At 39.2% G+C, this 21,068-nt stretch overlaps 3 protein-coding genes across 4 annotated transcripts; 2 read left to right on the top strand and 1 right to left on the bottom strand.

Moving 5' to 3' along the window:
• Nucleotides 1-87: 87 nt before the first annotated feature.
• On the bottom strand, nt 88-2,985 carry commd4 (COMM domain containing 4). 2 transcript variants are annotated; one of them, XM_063911262.1, is made up of 8 exons: nt 2,887-2,985; nt 2,535-2,606; nt 2,380-2,445; nt 2,249-2,288; nt 1,662-1,781; nt 929-1,009; nt 628-804; nt 88-525 (listed from the first exon to the last, which is right to left on the bottom strand). In XM_063911262.1, exons 1-8 carry the CDS (start codon nt 2,887-2,889, stop codon nt 485-487), a joined length of 600 nt encoding a protein of 199 aa, XP_063767332.1. In that variant the 5' UTR covers nt 2,890-2,985; the 3' UTR covers nt 88-484. The 2 variants fall into 2 exon arrangements, with proteins under 2 accessions (XP_063767332.1, XP_063767342.1); XM_063911272.1 differs by having other exon boundaries at nt 2,693-2,914.
• Nucleotides 2,986-4,274: 1,289 nt separating this feature from the next.
• sema7a (semaphorin 7A (JohnMiltonHagen blood group)) lies at nt 4,275-12,525 on the top strand. The gene is made up of 14 exons (XM_063911230.1): nt 4,275-4,499; nt 4,689-4,828; nt 5,376-5,417; nt 5,553-5,648; nt 5,901-6,003; nt 6,154-6,264; nt 6,470-6,612; nt 7,723-7,901; nt 8,719-8,827; nt 9,215-9,410; nt 9,626-9,738; nt 9,995-10,140; nt 10,316-10,374; nt 10,469-12,525. Exons 1-14 carry the CDS (start codon nt 4,394-4,396, stop codon nt 10,897-10,899), a joined length of 1,974 nt encoding a protein of 657 aa, XP_063767300.1. The 5' UTR covers nt 4,275-4,393; the 3' UTR covers nt 10,900-12,525.
• A 4,165-nt stretch (nt 12,526-16,690) lies between these two features.
• On the top strand, nt 16,691-20,993 carry islr2 (immunoglobulin superfamily containing leucine-rich repeat 2). The gene is made up of 2 exons (XM_063911178.1): nt 16,691-17,011; nt 17,719-20,993. Exon 2 carries the CDS (start codon nt 17,728-17,730, stop codon nt 19,849-19,851), a length of 2,124 nt encoding a protein of 707 aa, XP_063767248.1. The 5' UTR covers nt 16,691-17,011; nt 17,719-17,727; the 3' UTR covers nt 19,852-20,993.
• Nucleotides 20,994-21,068: the final 75 nt, after the last annotated feature.

Here is a 21,068-nt window from a genome sequence, read left to right as displayed (position 1 = left end):
GAGTTTATGATCACTACAGAACCAAACAGTCCTGTCCCAATGTATGTTGGGACATGTATATGCGTTTTGGAAGGAAACATAGGCTAATTCTCTACATTTCACGTTTTATTTGTTATTGTTGGCAACACAGCGTAGTAACATAATTTCAATCAAGATATGTGAATTAATATACAATATTTTACAAAAATGGTCCATTCAGCATTCTTGTTCAGTCTGTAAACATGTGTACCAATATTTCCTGATATGTTAGAAAAACACTGCACAACTGATAAGAGTTAAGACTAGCCATGTGCTCTCTTCCAGTGACTAAATATCAGTCAATGGAAATACAAATAAAAAGCCATTCACATGACTTTTGAGATTACTATAATTTAAAAAGAATTATACTGTACAAGATGTAAATATGGCACTTTTGGCAGACTATCAGCATAATTTGTGTCCAGCTCTTGATCAAACATCCAAGTCTGACTTCTTTGTCCCATCTTCACTGTAGTGCATTCATCCTAGCCTGTGCTTGTTTGAGTTCTGCAGAAACACAGAGGGAAATAACAATCACAACATTATCATTTATAATAAAACAGTGATATTTGACAAAATAATTGCAAATTGACAAAAAGCAATGCTGACCTGCAAGCAGGACTCTGAACTTGTCTGCAGAAACAGAAACAACAGTGGTCTCTGATGAACCTGACTCCGCTCCTTGTGCCTGCAGTTTCAGCTGAATCAGTGGTTCATTGACTTCCCTCAACTCACTGGAGCTTAGAGTATAGTCGATACGCCAGGACACAGACTCCAGTCTGCCCACTGAAATTCATTACCGGGAAGAATTGATAGCACTTGTCAGCTAAAAACCTCCCAAAGACAACACTCCTCATCAGTTAGTTTTGTCTTCCTCTTCGAAAAGGACAAGACAAACAGAAATACTTACATCTCAGACTTGTCTCTCTTAGTTTGCCTTGCAGTGCAGAGTGCTTGTCCTCATATGATTTGCAGAGCCCCGTCGTGTGCTCTAAAATAATGGAATTGTGTGAGTTATTAAAGTGAATTCAAGATTTATTGTGCATAATCAAAGAAAAGTGTTAAAACACACGTTGAGTAGAAGAACTGTCATCGGTGCATTAATACAGAACTATCCAATCAGTAACAGAAAAAAAGTAATGCCAAAAAGTACTTGAAAAGTAGTTTATGTCTATCAAATAAAGGGGAAATCTTGACAAATTTTTTAAAAACAATCTAAAGTCGGCTGTAATGGTGTTATACGTCAATGCACCAAAGTCACAATGCACAACATCACACACCCCATTAATCAGGCCTTTTCTAAACTGCACATACATAGACAGGGTCACCTTCAAGTCAAGCTGAATGCAGTGTTTTATCATATTTAGTTACACAATAGCCGTTTATGCTATGGCTTCATTTCTAATAATAATACAGTAGGCTATAATCTGGGACCTGCATGTTTCTTCATGTGTGAAAATCTTACAAATACACAACTCTGTTTTCAGAGACCCTTTGTTGTTTAGTAACCCCTGGGTTTCTGCCGCACAAGCTCTTTTCAATGCCAACATTTTTTCGAGAGGTGTGTTAATTGTGTTACTACAGATAACATGACATTATCCTATACTTTGATACCAAAACATGAAGGACACCAATAAACTTACCTTTAGGCAGACCAAGCTGCTGCAGCTCACTGGACAGAGATTCACTGTCAACATCATGCTTTGCTGCACTGGAGAAAATGAAGCTGAGCACTGCCACAGTAGCTTTGACATCTCCGCTCTCTGCAAGATGGATTGACATCATGAATTAGTATTTTAGAAGAAATGTTTAGGTTTGTGTGTAAAGCATAAGTTTATTACATCACCAGCAGTAGTATGCTTAAGTAGACCCACATTTAATCAAGCACTCTTGTCAAGAACTATTCTGCAGTCTAGATCAGTGCTTAAGTTTTATTGCTATCTTACACATAACATCACTACATATAAAAGGCGAATAATCTGCATTTACTTGACAGCTATAGTTACTCTGCCAATTAAGATATTACACACAAAACACACGATGAGCTTTACAACACATGATTCATTGTTGTAAATGTAAAAGTATTTGATCTCAGTTTACTACAAACACATTGAAACATCTACTAATACAACTACATTTTTATTTTTGCACTATTTTGCATTGTTTTAATGGAGGTGCTGTAATCTGTGGTGTTGTTTTGTAAAAGATTTGCAGTATGAGGGAGACTTACCGAACTTTGCATCTGCAGTGAGCTTTGTAACTTTGTCATACTAAGATGAAAGAGAAGATGATCAGTTTGAGTGAATTCTTAATATATATTAAAAAGTAAGAGATTATGTGGAAATATGATCAAACTCTTACATCAATGCCCTCCCCAAGCAAATCCTTCAGCACTTGAGCACACAGGAGTTTCATTTTGACACTAGACTGTTAGATTATTAAGAAAACACAGGTATTAGTTTAAAAATAAAACGCACGATAGACTTAAAGTCAAATAAACTAACATTATTACTCACTATTTTAGCTAATGTGCTGATTTCGGCAAGTACCCAGTCGGGGCAGTCCAAGTCTCCACAGAAACGGAACCGCTACAAAACAAGACATCAGATATGTTTTTTACTGTACAGTAACAAAATTCAGTCCTTGAACAATGTAACGATAGCGTCTGACTTACTTTAACCACCCATCATTACAGCTACTAACTAGCCTAGCCTGCTAGCTCCCATAAAGCAGGAGTGCATATCGATAAAGTTGAAGTAAATATTAACCATGAGACATTTATAAACCATGCGACTATAATGTCCTATAAATAAATCGGATTCTTATTAATAAAACTACAGTCAAAAATAAGATAATTCAACGTGTTACCATGGTTGTGTCAGTCAGCTGATGTTGAACACGGAAGAACGGAATCGGAAGTCTATTCCGTTTCCTCACACCGATTGGACGAGGGAAAGGTGGGCGTTCCTTCAGACAAGTTATTGTGGTCCTGATGTTAGAGTATTTTAAATCCTGGTTCTTAAACTTACTTTGATTAAAAAAAAACATGGTTGTTATCATGCATTTCAAAAGTTAATATTGGTTAAGAGGATAGTTTGCATTATTTTCTCACCTTGATAATTAATACAGCGGTGGGAATTGCTTTTCTAGGTTTAAAGATGGTGAAAAAAACCATCTTATTTTCATATGATTTTTTCAGCTTTTCATATTGGTTTTGATATGTAATTAATTAACTATTTCATTGAAATATGTTATGTGCTTGTTCTCTCTCTTCTCTGTTCTCTTTCTCTGCAGGACTTGTGGCACAGGGCGTGATTCTCATGGCTTCAGATAAGTCACACTTGTTTCCACTGGAATAATCAACCTGCTCCATATAAATCCGTCCTGCGGGATGACCCAGAGTATAGTCTGCAGCTAAGCCTTTTGTCTCATTCACTGCCAGCTATTTTATTTTTGATTTGCTGAAAAGCCGAAAACTAGTACGAGTACGTGGAAACCTTTGCTGATGTTGATATTGGAAAAAGGAAGAAGAGAAGGAAGGAAATATTAGGCAGTTTGGAAATGTTTCCAGATCAGATGAGTCAGTAGATCCTTTAACGGAGTCTGTGAGCCACATGTGTGCTATTCATTTAGTAAATAAGTAAGGTAATAAGGTAATACAATACTTTACATCAGCCTAATGCCTTTACATGGGTTTTGTGTGGGATAGAACAGACAGCAACAACATAATAAATAAGATTGCCAAGACATTGTCTGCAAAAGCAATCAGACATGTTTACTAATTTAAATGAGTCTTATCTCTTTGCTTTGGTACTTACAAATGTAGATGTGCATGGAAATTGAAGGCTATTTCAAAGAATGGCACTTTCAAATGAGTTCATCACATAGTATTCTCTGTACCACATACACTTATTTTATAATGGTACTTGTTTCTTATTAGGTCTGCTGTTTATTAGCCTACATAGTATTATTTAATTAATCTTCAAATATATTTTTATAAACAGTAGTGTAAAGTAGGTCTAGTCTACAATTTTGAGGGACTTGTACTTGAGCATTTTCAATGTTTTGTTTTCAATCTTTATTTAACACATTTAGGATTTTGTGTAATGATGTTACATATAACACTGAAATCGGCCAATCTGCATGTACTTTAAATATATTGTGATGGTAATACTTTTGTATTTGTACAAAACATTAGCAGCAACAGTGCAGGACATACAGTCGCCGCCCACGGTTCAGCCTCCCGACGTACTTTTTTTGGCTACTGTTGCTGCTCTTACGGTCCGTGTCCTCAGGTGGACAGTCAGCTCGCAGATGGATTGAGGACAGTCGAGCCCTACAGAAAAAGAGAAATGTTGACCCTGTAAGGACCAACATGATGCAATTTATTATATTCTTTATCTGGCTTGCTGGAAATGTTCGACTAGTTCTTAATTCACCGACTCTGGGATCGAAAGACAATCCCAGAGTTCTGAGCAAAGGTAAGCTTCACTTCGCCGCTATGACTGAAATGTTTGACATGTTTTTTTCCCCCAGGAAACACTTCTATAATCCGATGTTTTGAAAAGTGAACTATAGAGTTCATTTTGTCATGAAATCCTTTTTTAAAGCCGCTAAAACGTAGTCCAACTGTACTCTCTGATAACAGCGTGATGTTATTCCCCCTCTAGATATAGTCTGCGGTGGATTTGAATACCCAGTTCATCAGAACCATAGTGTGTTCTTTTATCATGAGGACTCAGGAGAGATGTATATTGGAGCTACGGATTTTGTGCTGAAGCTTGATGTGGAGGGCTTTCATATTATGGAGGTGGGTGTCTCTTGCCTGTATATTCTTTATCTCATGGTTTATTAATGGACTCCCAGCTGGATTTATTTGCGGTTCATGAAGGTGGCAGTCCTTTCGTGATGCTGATGGGGTCATAATTAGATTTGCAGCAGATGGCCATCAGACACAGATTGTTACAAAAGAAAACTTCTGTTTTATTAATCCACATAAAATAATAAATGATAGGCTAATGATTGTTAATTGTCTTTTGCTTTACATGGCCTCTGTTCTGACCATAAGTCAGACATAAATGTTCATTACACTAATGGATATTAGTCTGTGGGAGGAGCGGCCAAGGCTACTTAAGAAGAAGACATTAACCTAAGTGGAATTGTTTTGGTCCAAGAAAGAAAACCTTTCCTACGTTTTTCTTATTTTTATCTATTATCCAGCTATTTCTTACATTTTAAAGCCCTTCTATTAGGAAGAGCCTGATGTTTAAAATATGTTATTGTTTTCTTTATATCGTATAATTTATCCATAAGTGAGACCTTAATACATTTCTACACCAATTGATTTCCCCCTGCAGAATTTTTCCCTGAAAGCCCCGGGCCAGCAACACTGCGAAGAGGTAAGTAAGTAGACAGTGATGGTCTTTATAATCAGAAATGACAGCTGAACAGGTTTTCTAAAAAACATATATTGAAAATGAAAATATAATCAGTTCTGTGTGATGTCTGTTTAATATTCGCCTCTGTATTTGTAGGGCCGATGTGAAAATGTTATCACTGTGATTGAGAAGTTTCAGGACAGCCTGTTTGTCTGTGGAACAAATGGAAACAAACCGCAGTGTTGGAAGCTTGTAAGTGTTTGCGTACATCAGTGAAAATGTTGCATTTATGTCACATGTATCTGACATACCGTCGTTCATGTGGGTAGGTACTTTACTGGCAACTAGGCAAAGATGATTAAAGCATGGAGTTCTTTGGTGTAGCTGTGGTTGTGCTTAAACTTTGATCAGCATCCTGTGTGTAATTTCAATCGGTTGTTCAGTGGCTTCTGTGTCCAGCAGAACTAATCCCAATATTCTGTTTAACTTCCTGTTGTTCTACAGTTTCCTTCAGTGAACAACCAGTCTCTTGAAATAGTGGAGAGTTATGAGGGGATGGGTATCTCTCCGTTTGTGTACACGCACAACGTTATTTCGCTCTCTGTAGGTATGTTAAGTACAATTTAAAATTGTGACTGTGGTTTGCGGACTAGTGGTTATATACCACTTCAAGTCATGAGTTGGTAACCAGTTCTCAGAAATATACCCACTCAATAATTAAACATCTCTGAGGATTTTCATTTGATGCTATTTTCAGAGGGGGATCTTTATTCAGCAGCGCCTTTGGACACGGACGGAAGTTCATTACAATTCAGAAGGAAAGCTGGTAGCAGAACTAATGTCTGGATGTATGACAACTGGATTTCAGGTGGGTAAATGACTGAAGTAAACTCATAATGTTGATTGACTTCAAGAAGACAAGCAGGAAAAATCTGCAGGAGTTATTGACTCCATCTTGTTTAAAAAGTATGCTCCTGATTGGTACCAGTCTGTCAGCTTGTTTTGCCCCTCATTAGAGCTCTTTCATCTTGAAAACAGGGAAGCAGCTTGGTAAACTTATCCTCCTCTCACAGAGCCCACATTTATTTCTGCGACGTGGGTGGAGCGGAGGGAAGAGCCTGACAACGAGAAAATATACATATTCTTCCGGGAAAAGAACTCGGATCACAACCCGGAGGCTGACCCCTGGATATCGAGAGTTGCCAGAGTCTGTAAGGTACGTGCGACACAGAAGTGGACTCAGCCTACGTCAGTGGAGCTCTTTTACTGTAACTGTAACACACAACTTCCTAAAATCTCTTCAGTTCTATTTATACTAACATTGATATTCAAAACAAGACTTAGTATTACCACTGTCAATCATTTTGTATCAATCCACCCAACGCTTTTTCCCTCTCCTTGGAAATAAATGAATTATTAATGAAGGTCATGTAATATGAGCGAAGGTATCAGAATACCTACTAAATAGACCTTGAGGTAAGATTATTTTGTCAACTGTTACCAAGCTCAAGGATACATTTTGAAGCTGTGTCTTCAAACATGATTGCAAAGCAAATCAACCACACTTAATTTAGGTTTTTGAAAGCAGTACATAAACAAATACATTTTGCATGATTAACACACAATTACTTTGTTATTTTCTTTTCTTTTAAAATTAAACAGATATTTAAACGTTTGTCACTTCAGCAGATTCTTATGTTGATGTTTTGTGAAAGCGCTGTCTGTGCCTCCCACAGTCACCCCTCCTGAATTTACCAGACAAAGGAGATGAAAGGTTTTGTTTGATGTTGACATTAGAATTTTTCCATGAACACACCTGTGGGTGAGCCACCATTTATTGTGGTTTTGTTATTAGAGAATGACATATTGTCATGTACATATTGAGTTCTTAGGCTGTCTGCACTGATAATGTATTATCCGGTTTGATATAATTTAGTTAGATGCACTAGCTTTAAAAAGTGGGATTGAAATATACTCAAGTGATTTCCTGTAGTGTTATGGTTGTCAGGCTTTGACAAATGCATACTCATATATTTGGCAGCAGTGCAACCATCTGAAGCTCACTAAGCCTACATGAATACATCAGGCTTCTACTCCCTCAACACAACTAGCCTTGCATATTATTATTGTGGTGTAACACAATCTTTTCAACGCCCTTGTTTTTGAAAACCTGTGGAGAAACTCAACCTTCCCCAAAAGCGGTTAGGTGTTGTGTTTCAGGTTAAGGTCCATGTAACATCAGTCCTATCAAATAACCCTTCATTTCAGTTTGCATGAAAAGTGGAAAAGAGTCTACCTGGTGTAATTCATTTGTGTAATTCTGCAGGTAGATGAAGGTGGATCGAAAAGATTTTTCCAGAACATATGGACATCTTTCCTCAAGGCCCGGCTTGTTTGTGGATTTCCTGAGAAGTCGCTTTATTTCAACCATCTTCGAGACATTTATGTGGTGCAAGGCGAGGACTGGGTTGACACGACAGTCTATGGCCTTTTTACAAGCAGCTGGTGAGACACTTTCCCTTCCTTTTTTAATATCAGCAACTAAGCAAAAACATGAGCAACATGCAGACACAGAATAGCCCTCACTTTAAATTGAAAGCTCCGCATTTTGAAGTGTTTTTCACTAAACACCACTATTCTATTCTATTCTAAAAATATAACCAAGACCTAGTCCAAATCTGCGCCTGAGGTTATGTCATGTGTTGTTGTGACCCTCTTATGTAATGGTCCATTTTCCAGACAGGTTACACCCAGACATTCACTGAGTGTTCCTTTCATTACCAACAAACTATAAAGTTTGTTGGTTCATCTCCTTATGTAGGACATAAGTCCTACATAAGGAGATGAACAGAGAGTTAACACTTACTTTAGGATTGGGGAACTCAAAAAACACATGTTTTTAAAAGGATGTTCAAAATCAATAGCTAACCTGACTTTCAGCCCTTTTAGTTAAGGTGAGTAGTCGAAGGCCACTCCACCAGGTTCGTAAAATTGGCAGGGCTTCTGATCGTCTGATCTGTAAATTCAACTTTTTTGTAAGGGTTATGGAGTGTTGGTAGGTTACACAAAGTTGGATTGACAGGGTTGCATTTCCATTTTCAAAGTGCAGCACCCTATTTGGCCAAACTTTTAAAAGTTAGTCAAATCTCTGTTGCACTATGCCAAAAATATTTTTGGGGTCAAAAATCCACTCATTACTGTTTGAGTGTTTCTGCTAATAGGCACACAGAATGAGGCATGGGGTCACAATCATAACCACCACCACCACCACCATAATCTGTATCTTTTAATGCTAACATCAGTTATCTTATTTCTCCTCTAGGAACGCCACAGCCGTGTGTACATATACAATAGGGAAGATTGAAGACGTATTTGAGAATTCAACTTTCAAGGGCTACAACAAAGATATTCCCAACCCAAGGCCAGGAACAGTAAGCATTTGTTTTGTTACCATGTTGCTGTGCAGAAACAGCATAACATGTCTCTAACAAGGTGTAAAGTCTAAACACAGGCATAAATGGGTGGGAATGTGGAAAATATGTATTTTCAGTACTTCCCCATCAAATGTTGTTCAGTGTTTCCTTCTGTAGATCAAGAGCACATGTTTTTTTTTTAAATATAATGTATTTGAGCTCAACCCTATTTCTGACTCATAGTGCATAATGGTTCCCTGAAGGAGGAGCACTTGTTGCTATGTTTTGTAAAGAAAACCCTTTTCCTTGCATCTGGGGGTGCCTTCAGCTTTGTATACCTAAATTTTTGCTTAGCCTGAGTTTCCTACACTGTATACAATCTGAAAAATCTGTGCATTTGTTCAGTGTGTAAAAAACAGCAGGAACCTGCCACTGACCACCGTCAATATGGTGAAGGATTACCCGGAAATGACTGATTGGGTTCAATCCATGCATCAAACAGCTCCGTTTTATGTTAGCAGCAACAACTACACGAAGATTGCTGTGGACCGAGTGCGGGCAGCAGATGGTCGCATGCATAACATTTTGCTTCTAGCTACTGGTATGTTCTAATTGCAAAGAAATAACTGATTGTTCTTAGTCAGACAAGCTCTTGGCTTCCACACTTATTTTTAGCTACTTCAAGGTCTGAGTGTTTCCCTGTTGATCTGGCTTGTCATCAGGCATTGTCTATACATGTTGTTGAGACACAACGTGCTGATAATACAGTATTCCTCCCAGAATATGTCATAAAATGTTTGTGTGCTGTCCCAACAGATTCTGGGAAGATCCATAAAGTCTTAGAAGATGGGGCAGAGCCTTTCATCATCTCTGAAACACAGCTCTCCAGCCGCTCAACCGTACAATCAATGAAGCTTGACTCCAAAAAGGTATTATAAATGTCATGCATTTTACAGCGCGGTGTCGTCTGTTGTTGGTTTGTGACAGACACTGCGCTGGGTGAACAAATATGGTGATGATAGAGCAGGGATGAAGTATTTTGTAGGCCAACCCGGAAGTAAGCATTGCGGGGGCTCCCTTGACCAAATTTTTTTTTTAATTCAGCTTTTTGCACTGCCTGCAAAGAACACAAATCTTTTTTAAATGCAGATTTAAAGGGAAATCATGTTTCTGTTTCTTGCTCAGAGAAAGTTAGTGGTGGGTTTTTCGGAGAAAATTTTGATCATTGACCTTCAGAGATGTCAGGAGTACAACCAGTCCTGTGCAGATTGTATTCTGGCCCGGGACCCCTACTGTGTCTGGACGGAGTTGGGATGCACTCCGACTGTCACGTAAGTTTGGAGAGCATGTGCATATTCTTGTAAATATTGCATTTCTGCAAGTGATAACATAAAAATATGTAGGAAAACGATTAAAATAGGTTTAGAAATCAGATAATTTGGGCAAAGTCACTCATCTCTCACAAAGAAATTCACCTGTTGAATTATATTATGTTTTTGTTCACAGTGGTGGCATCCAAAATATCCTTGACGGTAACAGAAGTGTGTGTCACCCATCTGACGAAGGTAACTTAACGATAAGACTATTAATAGTACCCACCTAGTTAGGTATAACCAGCTTTTGGTCTCATCTTTATTTTATCTTCTTTTTTACTTGCAGAGCAAAAGCAAATTAACCGGACCAAACGGGAGACTGGTTCATTATCTACAGTGGATTTGAGGACAACCTATTCGGTTCCCCTGGGTGTCCCCTTCTATCTGTCATGTCCTATAGACTCTTACCACGCTGTGTACACCTGGGAGCATACAGGCCAGGGAAGCCCTTGTCTACAAATGCAGTCCAACTGCCTGCACCTCATCCCCGCCATGACGCAAGAGAACTATGGTGGTTATGAGTGTGTTTCCAAGGAGAGAGACTACACCAAAGTGGTGAAAACGTATCAGCTTAAACAGCAAACGATCCAGGTTACAACAAGAGACACTGAAAGAGACAATAACCATATAACAATTAATTATGCATCAGCTGGGGTGCTGCAGATAACATTGATCCCCCTCACACTGGCTGTCACAGTGTCTGCGATTTTCAGATAGGCTTTGCACAAATTACTATTTAAACTTAGCATTTGTTTCGTTTTATAAAGCCTTTGTGTTTGGCCATACCTCCTGTTTTTACAAACCAAGCATCAATATCCTTAGCCCTTTTGTCCTTGTCCAGGATGTAAGCAGCATTAAAGGAAACTCACTTCCACGGAGATTGCAACTCAACAATCGAAGCAGGAACACTCCTGCAGGGAACCCACACTTTACCCAAAGTGGTCACTGTTTTCGGCAGAAAAGTAAGAGCTCTAAGTCCATAGAAACATGCTGTAGCCAGGTTTCTTTGTATAAAGAGGTGGTGTACGATGGAGCAAAAAAGCAGAACCACTGGTCAGCAGGGCCCATGTTAAGTAATGAGATGGTCACTAATGGTGTGTGTTTGGATCTTCTCATTATCAGTCAATAACCTTAGTGTCCTTTATAAGTTACTGCAATGTCATTGAGTAACTGAGAAAAGGGAAAATGTAAGAAGTGAATTCCTATCAACAAGAGCCAAACCAAACCCTTTAAAATCATCCCAGGCTCCAAATCTCATGCACAGTCACTACAGTACAAAGTTAGTATGTATAAGAGTGTGCACGTGTTGAGGCAAGATCTATCAGAGGTCAGAAATAAATGTAACATTCCTGTGTCATTTCCTTCTGTGTCCAACTTGGACACTGTTAACAGATTATTTGTGTTCAAGGAAGGGTGGGGGCACATGTTTTCTGTCTGGTCTAACTCTCCCACTGCCGAAACAGTCAGTGGTCAGGGAGGCAATGGGAGAAGCTGCAGGGTAAACATTATTTAAGTCTAATAATGTATTAGTTTTGCAGCATGTACACAGAGTTTTATATATAAGCTATTTTTAAATAAGGTATTTTTCAAGTAAGTTATTTATCTTAAAGTAAGTTATGTATCTTTTCTCAAACAGTAGCCAGTGTTTCCACAAGCGATAATTTGGAGAAAATAGATAAAAGAACCAGCTTAGTAATGTCCATTAGAGCACTATACGGCTAAAGTGAGCAATCACTAGGAACCAAAAGCTCATCAAGTCTCAGACCTAGTAAGGCTCCAGCAGTAAATCCTGAGAATATTCAATTAATCATTGTTATGCTTTATTGTAAAAGGAAGACCTCCTTTTCTAAAAGTTACATTGTCTTAATTTAAACTACACACTATTCTTTAGATGTTTAAATAAATATATTTATTTTATTAATAAAATGTTGGTACGATACCTTCTATACTAGCCAGAGTGTCCTATTTTTGTATAATGATTGCTTGAAAAGTGTACATAAAGACTGTAAACGATCCTTAGTCATTCCTCTACACCTGAAAGTGGTGTCGAGAACAGAGTTCATTTTGTCCTCAGTAGGTCATGCGTTTATCAGACTCAGTATACCACGTGCAGCTTGAGCGGAGTAGAGACAAGATGTAATGATCTTTATCTTAATCTGTTTATTCCTGGATCCAATGTGTCAACCTTGCTAATGACGGCATCTTGATGCTACAAGAATAATTATTCACAACAAAACTACTTATCTCTTTGGCCACGTCAACATGGAGGGAAATCCTGCATTCCTGTCAGATTTTTTCTCAGATAAGAATATTTGTATATATATTATATTATATTTTAATGTTTCTGATCTTGCTGTTTTCTTTTTCTGTCATCTAACATTTAAGATCAACACCCAGATCACAACTCTGCTTTCCTTTCTCAGATATCTGACACAAAAACAAACTGATGTGAGTGAAGTGGTACTAGTTTAGGCATGTTCGCTCTGTTATTTTGCGACCAACCCTGCTGTTACGATGTAAGGGTGTCACCCTAAGTTTAGGAAAACATTTATCATCACAACAATGCATTGCCTATAAATTTGGAGTCATACTAAGTGTGGTGTTCGACTCCACCAATACCGTAAATGACTGAGTTGTTTTCATCCGTGGTTAAAACACAGTTGAGAAAGAGTTAGCCTCATGTACACATTAAAACTGTTATTTTGTAGCTTAAACAGCAGTGAGTGCAATGTGGCTACAGAAGAGTCACCTACTGTACAATCTTGCGATCAGGTCACTTTAATTAGGGTCATGGAGTCATTGGCTTAAGCTGCAGTTGACGCGTCACCTGACCTTACAGCTCACTGCCTCCTGTAGTTTAGTGTCTACCGGCCTGCAGCCAGTTGAGAAGCTTACTTGCAGTTCAGGGGGGAAGATTAAACAAAATGTTTTCATGGAGCTGCGGTCAAATTCACCACTATTAGTCATTGTTTGCTCCACCCTGTTAAATGTATGCTGGAACCTCTGTATGCATGTATGCATGTAACCATGGCTACATGCTGTATGAATAAGCATCACTGGGTTCCTTTTATGCAATTTATTCCTATGATCTAAGATAGTCAAAACATTTTGGTAATCATGAGCAACTTTCTTCCAAATCCAAAAGGACATGAGTGCTGAAACATGATTCACACTGGAAGCGCCCAAGAGAATGGTGTAAGTGTATGAGCACATTTTCTGTTTAACAAATGAGAACAATACAATAATATAAAGTCTCCCATTTGTAGTCTACTAAGCATGTCCAGATGTTATACTCGATGATGGCAAAAGTTTGAGACTTGATTGACTGAGCTTTCCCAGGCAATGGAAATAACATATTGGAATTATGTTGTTGCCCTTTAAGAAGCACTTTGAATTGTTTGCAAATTACCTGGTGTATGTACATGCACAATATTCCATGAATTTATTTAAGTTTAATTTAAAATGATATCTGAATGTGTATACATGCTCTTTTCTGTTAACATGAATTAATCAAAAATAACAATAAAAAGTTGTTAACTAAAAAAAAGAAGCACTTTGAATTTCTTATTTTTATTTCTAATTATTTGTTCATATTGTATTTTGCTGCTGTAACAAAACAAAATAATCCCAGTTTGGGATGAATAAAGTGTTTCTAAACTTTGAGATAAAGGGACATGAGATTCTGCTGGTTGCTGTGCTCTGATACGAGCCTGAAGAGACCTTGATGCCTTATTGGGCCACAGTTTACAGCTCTGTTTTCCTGTTGTGGCTCCAGAAAAGGAAGGGTGGAAGACTGCCAAGTAATTGTGATACAAAAAACAAACAATCAAACCTTTTAAGTGGACCAAACCGTTCATGGCCGGAACCCCACCCTGGGTTTTAAAAAACAAACTCCACTTTTCATACTTAACACAGAAAATCAACACTATACAAAATACATGTACTATTTGTATGAATATACAGTAAAATGTGCTTTTACAGAATGGTTAAGTGTACAATAATTATACAGATTCAGTCTACAGTCATAACAGATAACAGGACTGACATATTTACAACCTCAAATATCAAACTATGAAAGCATAATACACCTAACCCTCAGCATAAAATCTACTCTTATCAGACATGTCTCTCAGTCAACGTGCAGCCTCAAGGTCAAACAACACATTCAATTCAATTAAACAGATTATGTACGTATTTGCAGCATAGGCGTCATTTATACTGGGGACGCTTGGGACCATGAGTTGCAGTCATCTGACAATAGAGGTCACTGTTGTTTAACAGAAGAAACACATACAACTGAACCTTAACCCTAAAACCAAGTCTTCAAAGATAGGGTCACAATAATAATAATTAAAACAAAGAAATATTAAGTCCTAAAACAACTCATATGCCCATTTAGACATTTTACCAGTTCCAGCCTGGGCAATGTGATATTTTGTTAAATAACATCAAATAGTGAACATAGATTTTAGTCTCCTAAAATAAATGTATACATGTTCCCTAAAGGGATTAAGAAACTATTCATTAGCTTTCAAAGACATTGTGGTGGTGATTATACTTTGTGTGTGACTTGTGTCAACATAAATATCATAATACTGAACCTCAATATCACAAAATGCATTGTTAATAGGTAACAAAGAAAGATAATAAGTTAGAGTGGACCCCTACCCGTACAGCAGGGGTATTCAACTAAAATTCAACGAGGACCAGTTAGAGAACATTTCCTCAAGCAAAGGTCCGGAACATCAAAATGTCTAACTCACGTTAATGAGTGTGATATACATTAGCTGTGACCTAGTAGCTGTATCAACGTCTGCATGTAATCAACAACTGACTGTCTCATCAAACAGTGCAATTCAAAAACAACAATATTTATTGTCACTTGAACTATACAGATAAACAGTATAATACTGTAGATGTGTTTAATGTTCCACTCGTCCTGCATTTCAAATAAAATAGAGAAAATAAATAAAACAGCTTTTGAAAATGTGTGCATCTTAAAAGTGCTTAATTTTACAAAAATTAAATAAAGTGCAGCAGCAGGCAGCAGCATACAGCATGCAGCAGCTTGAGTTTCCCTTTTCTTTGTTAACCGTGTCACATCTTGACGTAACAGTTTCAGCCAATTATATAACATATCAGTCTGAACACATCATAACAATTGAACAGTTTTAAGGTTTGTCTTTCTTTCCCTCTTATATTCCACTCCCTCACTGACTTTCTTTTGTTCAGTGAGAGAACTGAGCTCTAGCCTGTCCGGCCAGGATTTTAAATCCGGGCTGAAATGGTGCCAGGGCCATTCTCATACACATGTGAAGGTGCTGATTAGTGCTCCACTCACAACATTCTCTCTCTCTGTATCCAACTTGACTCTCCCCTCACTCTTCTCTCTCTCCCGTTAACTTGTCTGTTCTTCTTGTGTTTATCTCCCTGTATCACTCACTCGTCTCTTTCGCCCCCTGTTGGTGCCGGTTAAAATGGAATTGCCCGGTCAAAATGAAAATCCCTTATTGTTGTATTGATTATAGGTCCGGGTCCGCATAGGTCGGCGTCAGGGTCCGTACCCGGACTGCAATCCACCTGTTAGTGAACTATGCCGTACAGTGTCAACACTTAATCAGATAAACTCATGTCAAAAAAAGTTCATGCAAAGCTATGAGTCAAGGATTCTACTTTATTGCTTGTAGGAATTAGAAGAATATGATTCAAAGTCTATACATTTCTCAACTGTGATCTTATCACTAACTTAACCAGTGTTTTGCACTGGCCACTGTAGCTAAGTGGGCTGTTGTTTAAACTAGCAGAGTTCATACCACAGTACCCCACACGATGGCAGTATGTGAGCAGAAAACATGTCCCCCTCGGATACTAATCATAGGATTTAAACATCTCAGCGACAATTATGACTTATAAAGGCTCACAAATGATTGAAATCTAACAAAAAAACAACAATGACGTTTTTTTAAAAGATAATAAAGTTATAGATATAAGTGACCATATACATTACAAGTAAACCAATGGGTTAGCCTTAAATAAATACAGGGCTTCATGTTTGAAATGGAGAATATTTGCAAATAACAATTCGATAAAGACGTGTATTATTTTTTTGCCAAATCCGGTTGCAACATTCACTAAAGCTTCATTTAGGCTAGTGTCAAATAACATAATGAAATGCAATCAACTTATCTCTATCTGATGTGATGTGAAGATTATGGGTCTTTCCTCTTATTTGTTTCCTCTGAATTCTGCCTATGGTCTGTGTTGTTTGTTTGTTAGCTTTTGTTGTTGTTGTTGTATTTATATTTATATTGCAGCAAATGTAAGCCCGGTAGTCGCAGCTCAACTAAACTTAACTCAGTGCTTTTGGAAGCTGCTGTCATTTCCTTTAATTAAAGACAATAGTCTGCAGCCACATCGAATGAGGTCAAAGATTAGACTTGGGTCGGGGTAATAAATTAAACATAGGGTCCTGAATTATGAATTTTCTTTGAGGGTGGAGGACCCGGAGCTTCTGTATCTTTAATAGTGAGGAGAGAGATGGGAGAGGCTGCGCGTTCACGGTTTCTTCTCTCGCTCCGTGGCATCGGGAACGCGCAGTGGATCTCACACACGCTCGAGAGGAAAAAAGCGACGGACGGATACAGCGACTCACAGGGAAAATGTTCCCTCCACCGCCCTTGATCATCGCTGTCGACGCCTTCAAAAGTCATGTGAACAGATCCGGATCATTAAAGGACTCCAGTTTTTTCGACCATTAAACTTGTTTTAGAGGATTGTAAAACTCAACAGGAAGTGATAAGACACAGGAATAGAAGTTAACATTGCACAGGTAAGACGATTAAGTAGTTGATGGCGCTGTTAAAGCAGGTTACAGATGAGAAAAGAAGTGTTTAGATCGAGATGTTAATTACAAGTGGAAAACATACCTACGTAGGTTAATTGTAACTCTGTATCAAAAGGACAGATGCCCTTGAGATCATGAGGGCTTAATAACTCTGTTCAAATTGATCATGTCAACAGTGCAATGTAACCTTAATTTCTGAAAGTCAAATAGTTTTGATTAACTGCAAACATCTCCATTAATAGTGACAGTGTGTCCGGAACGGATTGTGAAGGCGCGCTGAGAGAACAGCTGACCCTTAAATTGCTGCAAATATGATACTCAGCATATGTGCATGTATGCTTTTATAACGCGTCCAAAGCTGCTAAAAAATGTATATATGTTTATATTTCAATCCCTTGGTTAAGATGCTCTGTAAATTTAAAAATAAACGTTGAATTTGATCATTGGTATCAGATTGTGAGACAGCAGCAGTTTTATTTTTGTCTTTGGCGGATTTTTTTCAGTGTCTTAGATGTTGCATTAAAGAGCCTTGAATCAAATACATAACCACACAGTTAATTATGTTTGAGTGGATATTAGATGTAAAAGCTTTCCCATTGCATTTCCGCTGGTGTAATGGACATAATGCATCTTGTGTGTTTGCCCACTCAAAATGTGCCCTTTGGCTAATGTTTGATAATTGATGCTTGCAGGTGCAGAAAATGGCGGGACGGCTCCTGCAGCTCCTTGCCTTGTGGACTACCGTGGTTGGGGTTGTGCAGTGCTGTCCAGAGCTCTGCAGCTGCCAGGATAAATTTGCCCACCAGTTTGCTGACTGTGCTTACAAAGATCTGCTGGTGGTCCCCCTGGGTCTCCCCTCTAACGTTACCACCGTGAGCCTTTCTGCCAATAAAATAAAATTACTGAAAAGTAAAAGCTTCATCAATATCATGCAGGTCACCTCTCTCTGGCTGGCCCACAATGAGATAGTTACCATAGAAACAGACTCCTTGGCCCCCCTGATCCAGCTCCGCAACCTGGACATCAGCTACAACAAAATTGTGAACTTTCCATGGCACAGTCTGCTCAACCTCACAGCCCTGCAGCTTCTGAAAATGAACAACAATGAGATGGTGAACCTTCCAAAGGACGCTTTCTCCTCTCTCAAAGACCTGAAGTCGCTGCGCATCAACAACAACAAGTTCACCACCATCGTGCAGGGCACCTTCAGTGCTCTCACCTCCTTGTCACACCTTCAGATTTTTAACAACCCATTCACATGCTCCTGCAGCCTGGAGTGGCTGAGGGATTGGATCCTGACAACAAAAATTTCTGTCCCTGAGACAAATTCAGTTTCATGCGAGGCCCCTGAACACCTGAAGGGCACAATGGTTACATTGATTCCCAAACTGGACTGCAAGGCCCCCACTGTTAAAATCTCCTACGAGCCCAACATTGAGAACACTGAGCTCTACGAGGGCTCAATGGTCATCTTAAATTGTGAGGCACTAGCCAGCCCCACACCACAGGTCAGCTGGGATGTCACTGTAGGAAATCAGAATTATCTGTTCCCCTTGCCCTCTACTGGAGAGGTAAATGATGTGCCAATTAATGACAAAACAACCAACAATAGATTCCTCATCTTTAGAAACGGCTCTCTCATCATCCCTCGCATGAGCAAAAAAGAAGATGGGAATTACAGCTGCTCTGCGGTGAATGATTTAGGTAAGGCGGAGAACAGTATTAAACTGACTATGAAAGCCGCCCAAAAAAGTGGCAGTGATTCCACGGTGGACAAGATCCGTCCTTCTGTAAAAAAGCCTGCAGAGCCCAAGATGTCCAAAAATAATGACATAAACTGGAACAAGCCTGATGAAAAGACAAAGGGCAGTGCTGGCAGTTCATCAGACAAAAGTGCTGTGACGGGGCAGGTCGATGGCTCAAAGAACCCCAACTTTGCCAGCAAGTGCGGCGTGAGAGAAAGCAGTGAACACATCTCTAACCACGCCTTCAACCTGAGCTTGGATGACCTGAAGCAGTACACGTTTGATTTTGGTGTTATTGCTTTAGAAGTGTCGGAGACAGAGGCCAAAGTGCAGCTGAATCCCCTGCAGCTTCCCAGCAGCAAATCTAACCTCCATCTGAGTCACACTGAAAACCAGGAAACAGTAAATAAAGATGCAATCGGGCTGTTACAGTCCTCGACCAGTAAAACCGCAGTGGACATGCTCTACCTCTGTGTAAATACAGGCAATGGACACTCCATGGTTCAGTGGTCCAATATAGAGGAGGGGGTTAACGCCTACCGCTTCCATGGTTTACAGCCTGGCACCAATTACACACTTTGTCTCACCTATGGGGGGCAGGATTGCCAAGTCCAAGTCGTGTTCACAACCAGGAAGAAGATCCCTTCCCTGCTTATCATTGTGGTGGTCAGCATTTTCCTACTGGGCCTGGCCACTGTTCCCTTACTGGGGGCCACCTGCTGCCATTTGTTGTACAAGTACCAAGGGAAGACCTACAAGCTGATCATGAAGGCTCAGAATCCGGACCAGATGGAGAAACAAATGACTGGAGATTTTGATCCCAGAGCGTCTTTTGTGGAGTCAGAGAAAACCTTCGACCCCAGCGAGTTAGGAGAGGGGGAGGGGGAGGCCGATGGGGAGGAAGGAGACGGAGAGGCTGAGGGGAGCGTGGTGACAGGGTCCATCCCCGGATCCTCAACCAAAACCAACCCGGAGGAGTTTGAGGTGGGCTCGGAGTACAGTGACAGGTTACCGCTGGGGGCAGAGGCAGTCAACATCTCGGAGGAGATCAACGGAAACTACAAGCAGCCCAGCCGCTGAGATCCGCGGATACCTGCGAGTATGCTGTAACATATTTTACTTTAAAGTAGCCTTACATCCAAGCAGGTAACTCACCCACCATTTCCTTCACGTGAACAACGATGGTTTATCATACAAAAAAAAAGTGGTGGATCTTGTATTTTTTTTTACCTCAGAAAGTAGTCCGTCGATCACCTGAGATTGTGATTTGATTCATGTGGCATTTGTAGTCTACTGTACGGTTAAAATAAGCAACATACGTTTACAATGCAAGCACAGATTTCTACAGTTTATAAGACCCGAAAACTGACAGGAGAGCAGCAGAAATGTTCCCTTTCTGCAGGACAGCGACACACGGGCATGGGCGTAAATTGTGCACACCGGCGAGGTGCGGATTTTGTCGGAGTTATGCGTAATTTAAAGGAGAAATAGATATTGAATCACTGTTTTGGAGATTACAAGAAACAAAAATTGCCTCATTTTTTAAAAGCCATTTAAAATACACTGACATCAGGGACCAATTGCTTTTTCTTAACTGGGTCTGATGAGGATGAGAAATACATCTCATAATTACCATCTCCTCAGGTGTCGACACTCCAGCTCCGCTTTACGCATCCAGTCGCAGATTTGGATGTTGATTTTCATTTAATGATGCTAGAAACACACATTTTGTGTCGGTGCTGATTTTGCCCACTGTCCTGTTAGTCCAACAAGGGAAATATCACTCTTAACTGTGTTGTGCTTGACGGGATATCCCAGGATATTTACCAACAAAATGTTGTTTGACGTAATGTAAGGCTTTAAAAGTGTGCGACTTCGACCTCTTAATCCACGGGTGCTTGCTATACTCTCGCTTTTTACAATAAACGTGTCCATGGCATGTCACACGTATTTCCTTGTGTGGTTTTTATTAGTGTAGTGTAGAGGACTTTAGATGTTACTGTCAAACTGTGATGTAAAGCCATGTGAATTTAAATGATTATTTTTTTTTTACGGTAAGTTTCTATGAAGCCTCAACGAAAGGGCGCACTGATTGTCTTGTAATTGGATATAGTGAGTTTTTGTGAACTGTTGTAAAACGAAAATAAAAACAAAACCCGTGACCTTTCAAGATTTTTTGATATCATTTTATGTAAGTGGAATTAATAAAACATGAAACTATACCGACTATTTTCTTGATTTGTCTTTGACCTTGTGGATTATTTAAAAAAAATAAATATAAAAATCTATTAGACTTT

This window comes from Eleginops maclovinus, chromosome 2 (assembly GCF_036324505.1).
Source record: "Eleginops maclovinus isolate JMC-PN-2008 ecotype Puerto Natales chromosome 2, JC_Emac_rtc_rv5, whole genome shotgun sequence".
Lineage (NCBI taxonomy): Eukaryota > Metazoa > Chordata > Actinopteri > Perciformes > Eleginopidae > Eleginops > Eleginops maclovinus.
The sequence above is the reverse complement of the archived record's forward strand: the minus strand, read 5'-3'. Positions and strand labels throughout refer to the sequence as shown.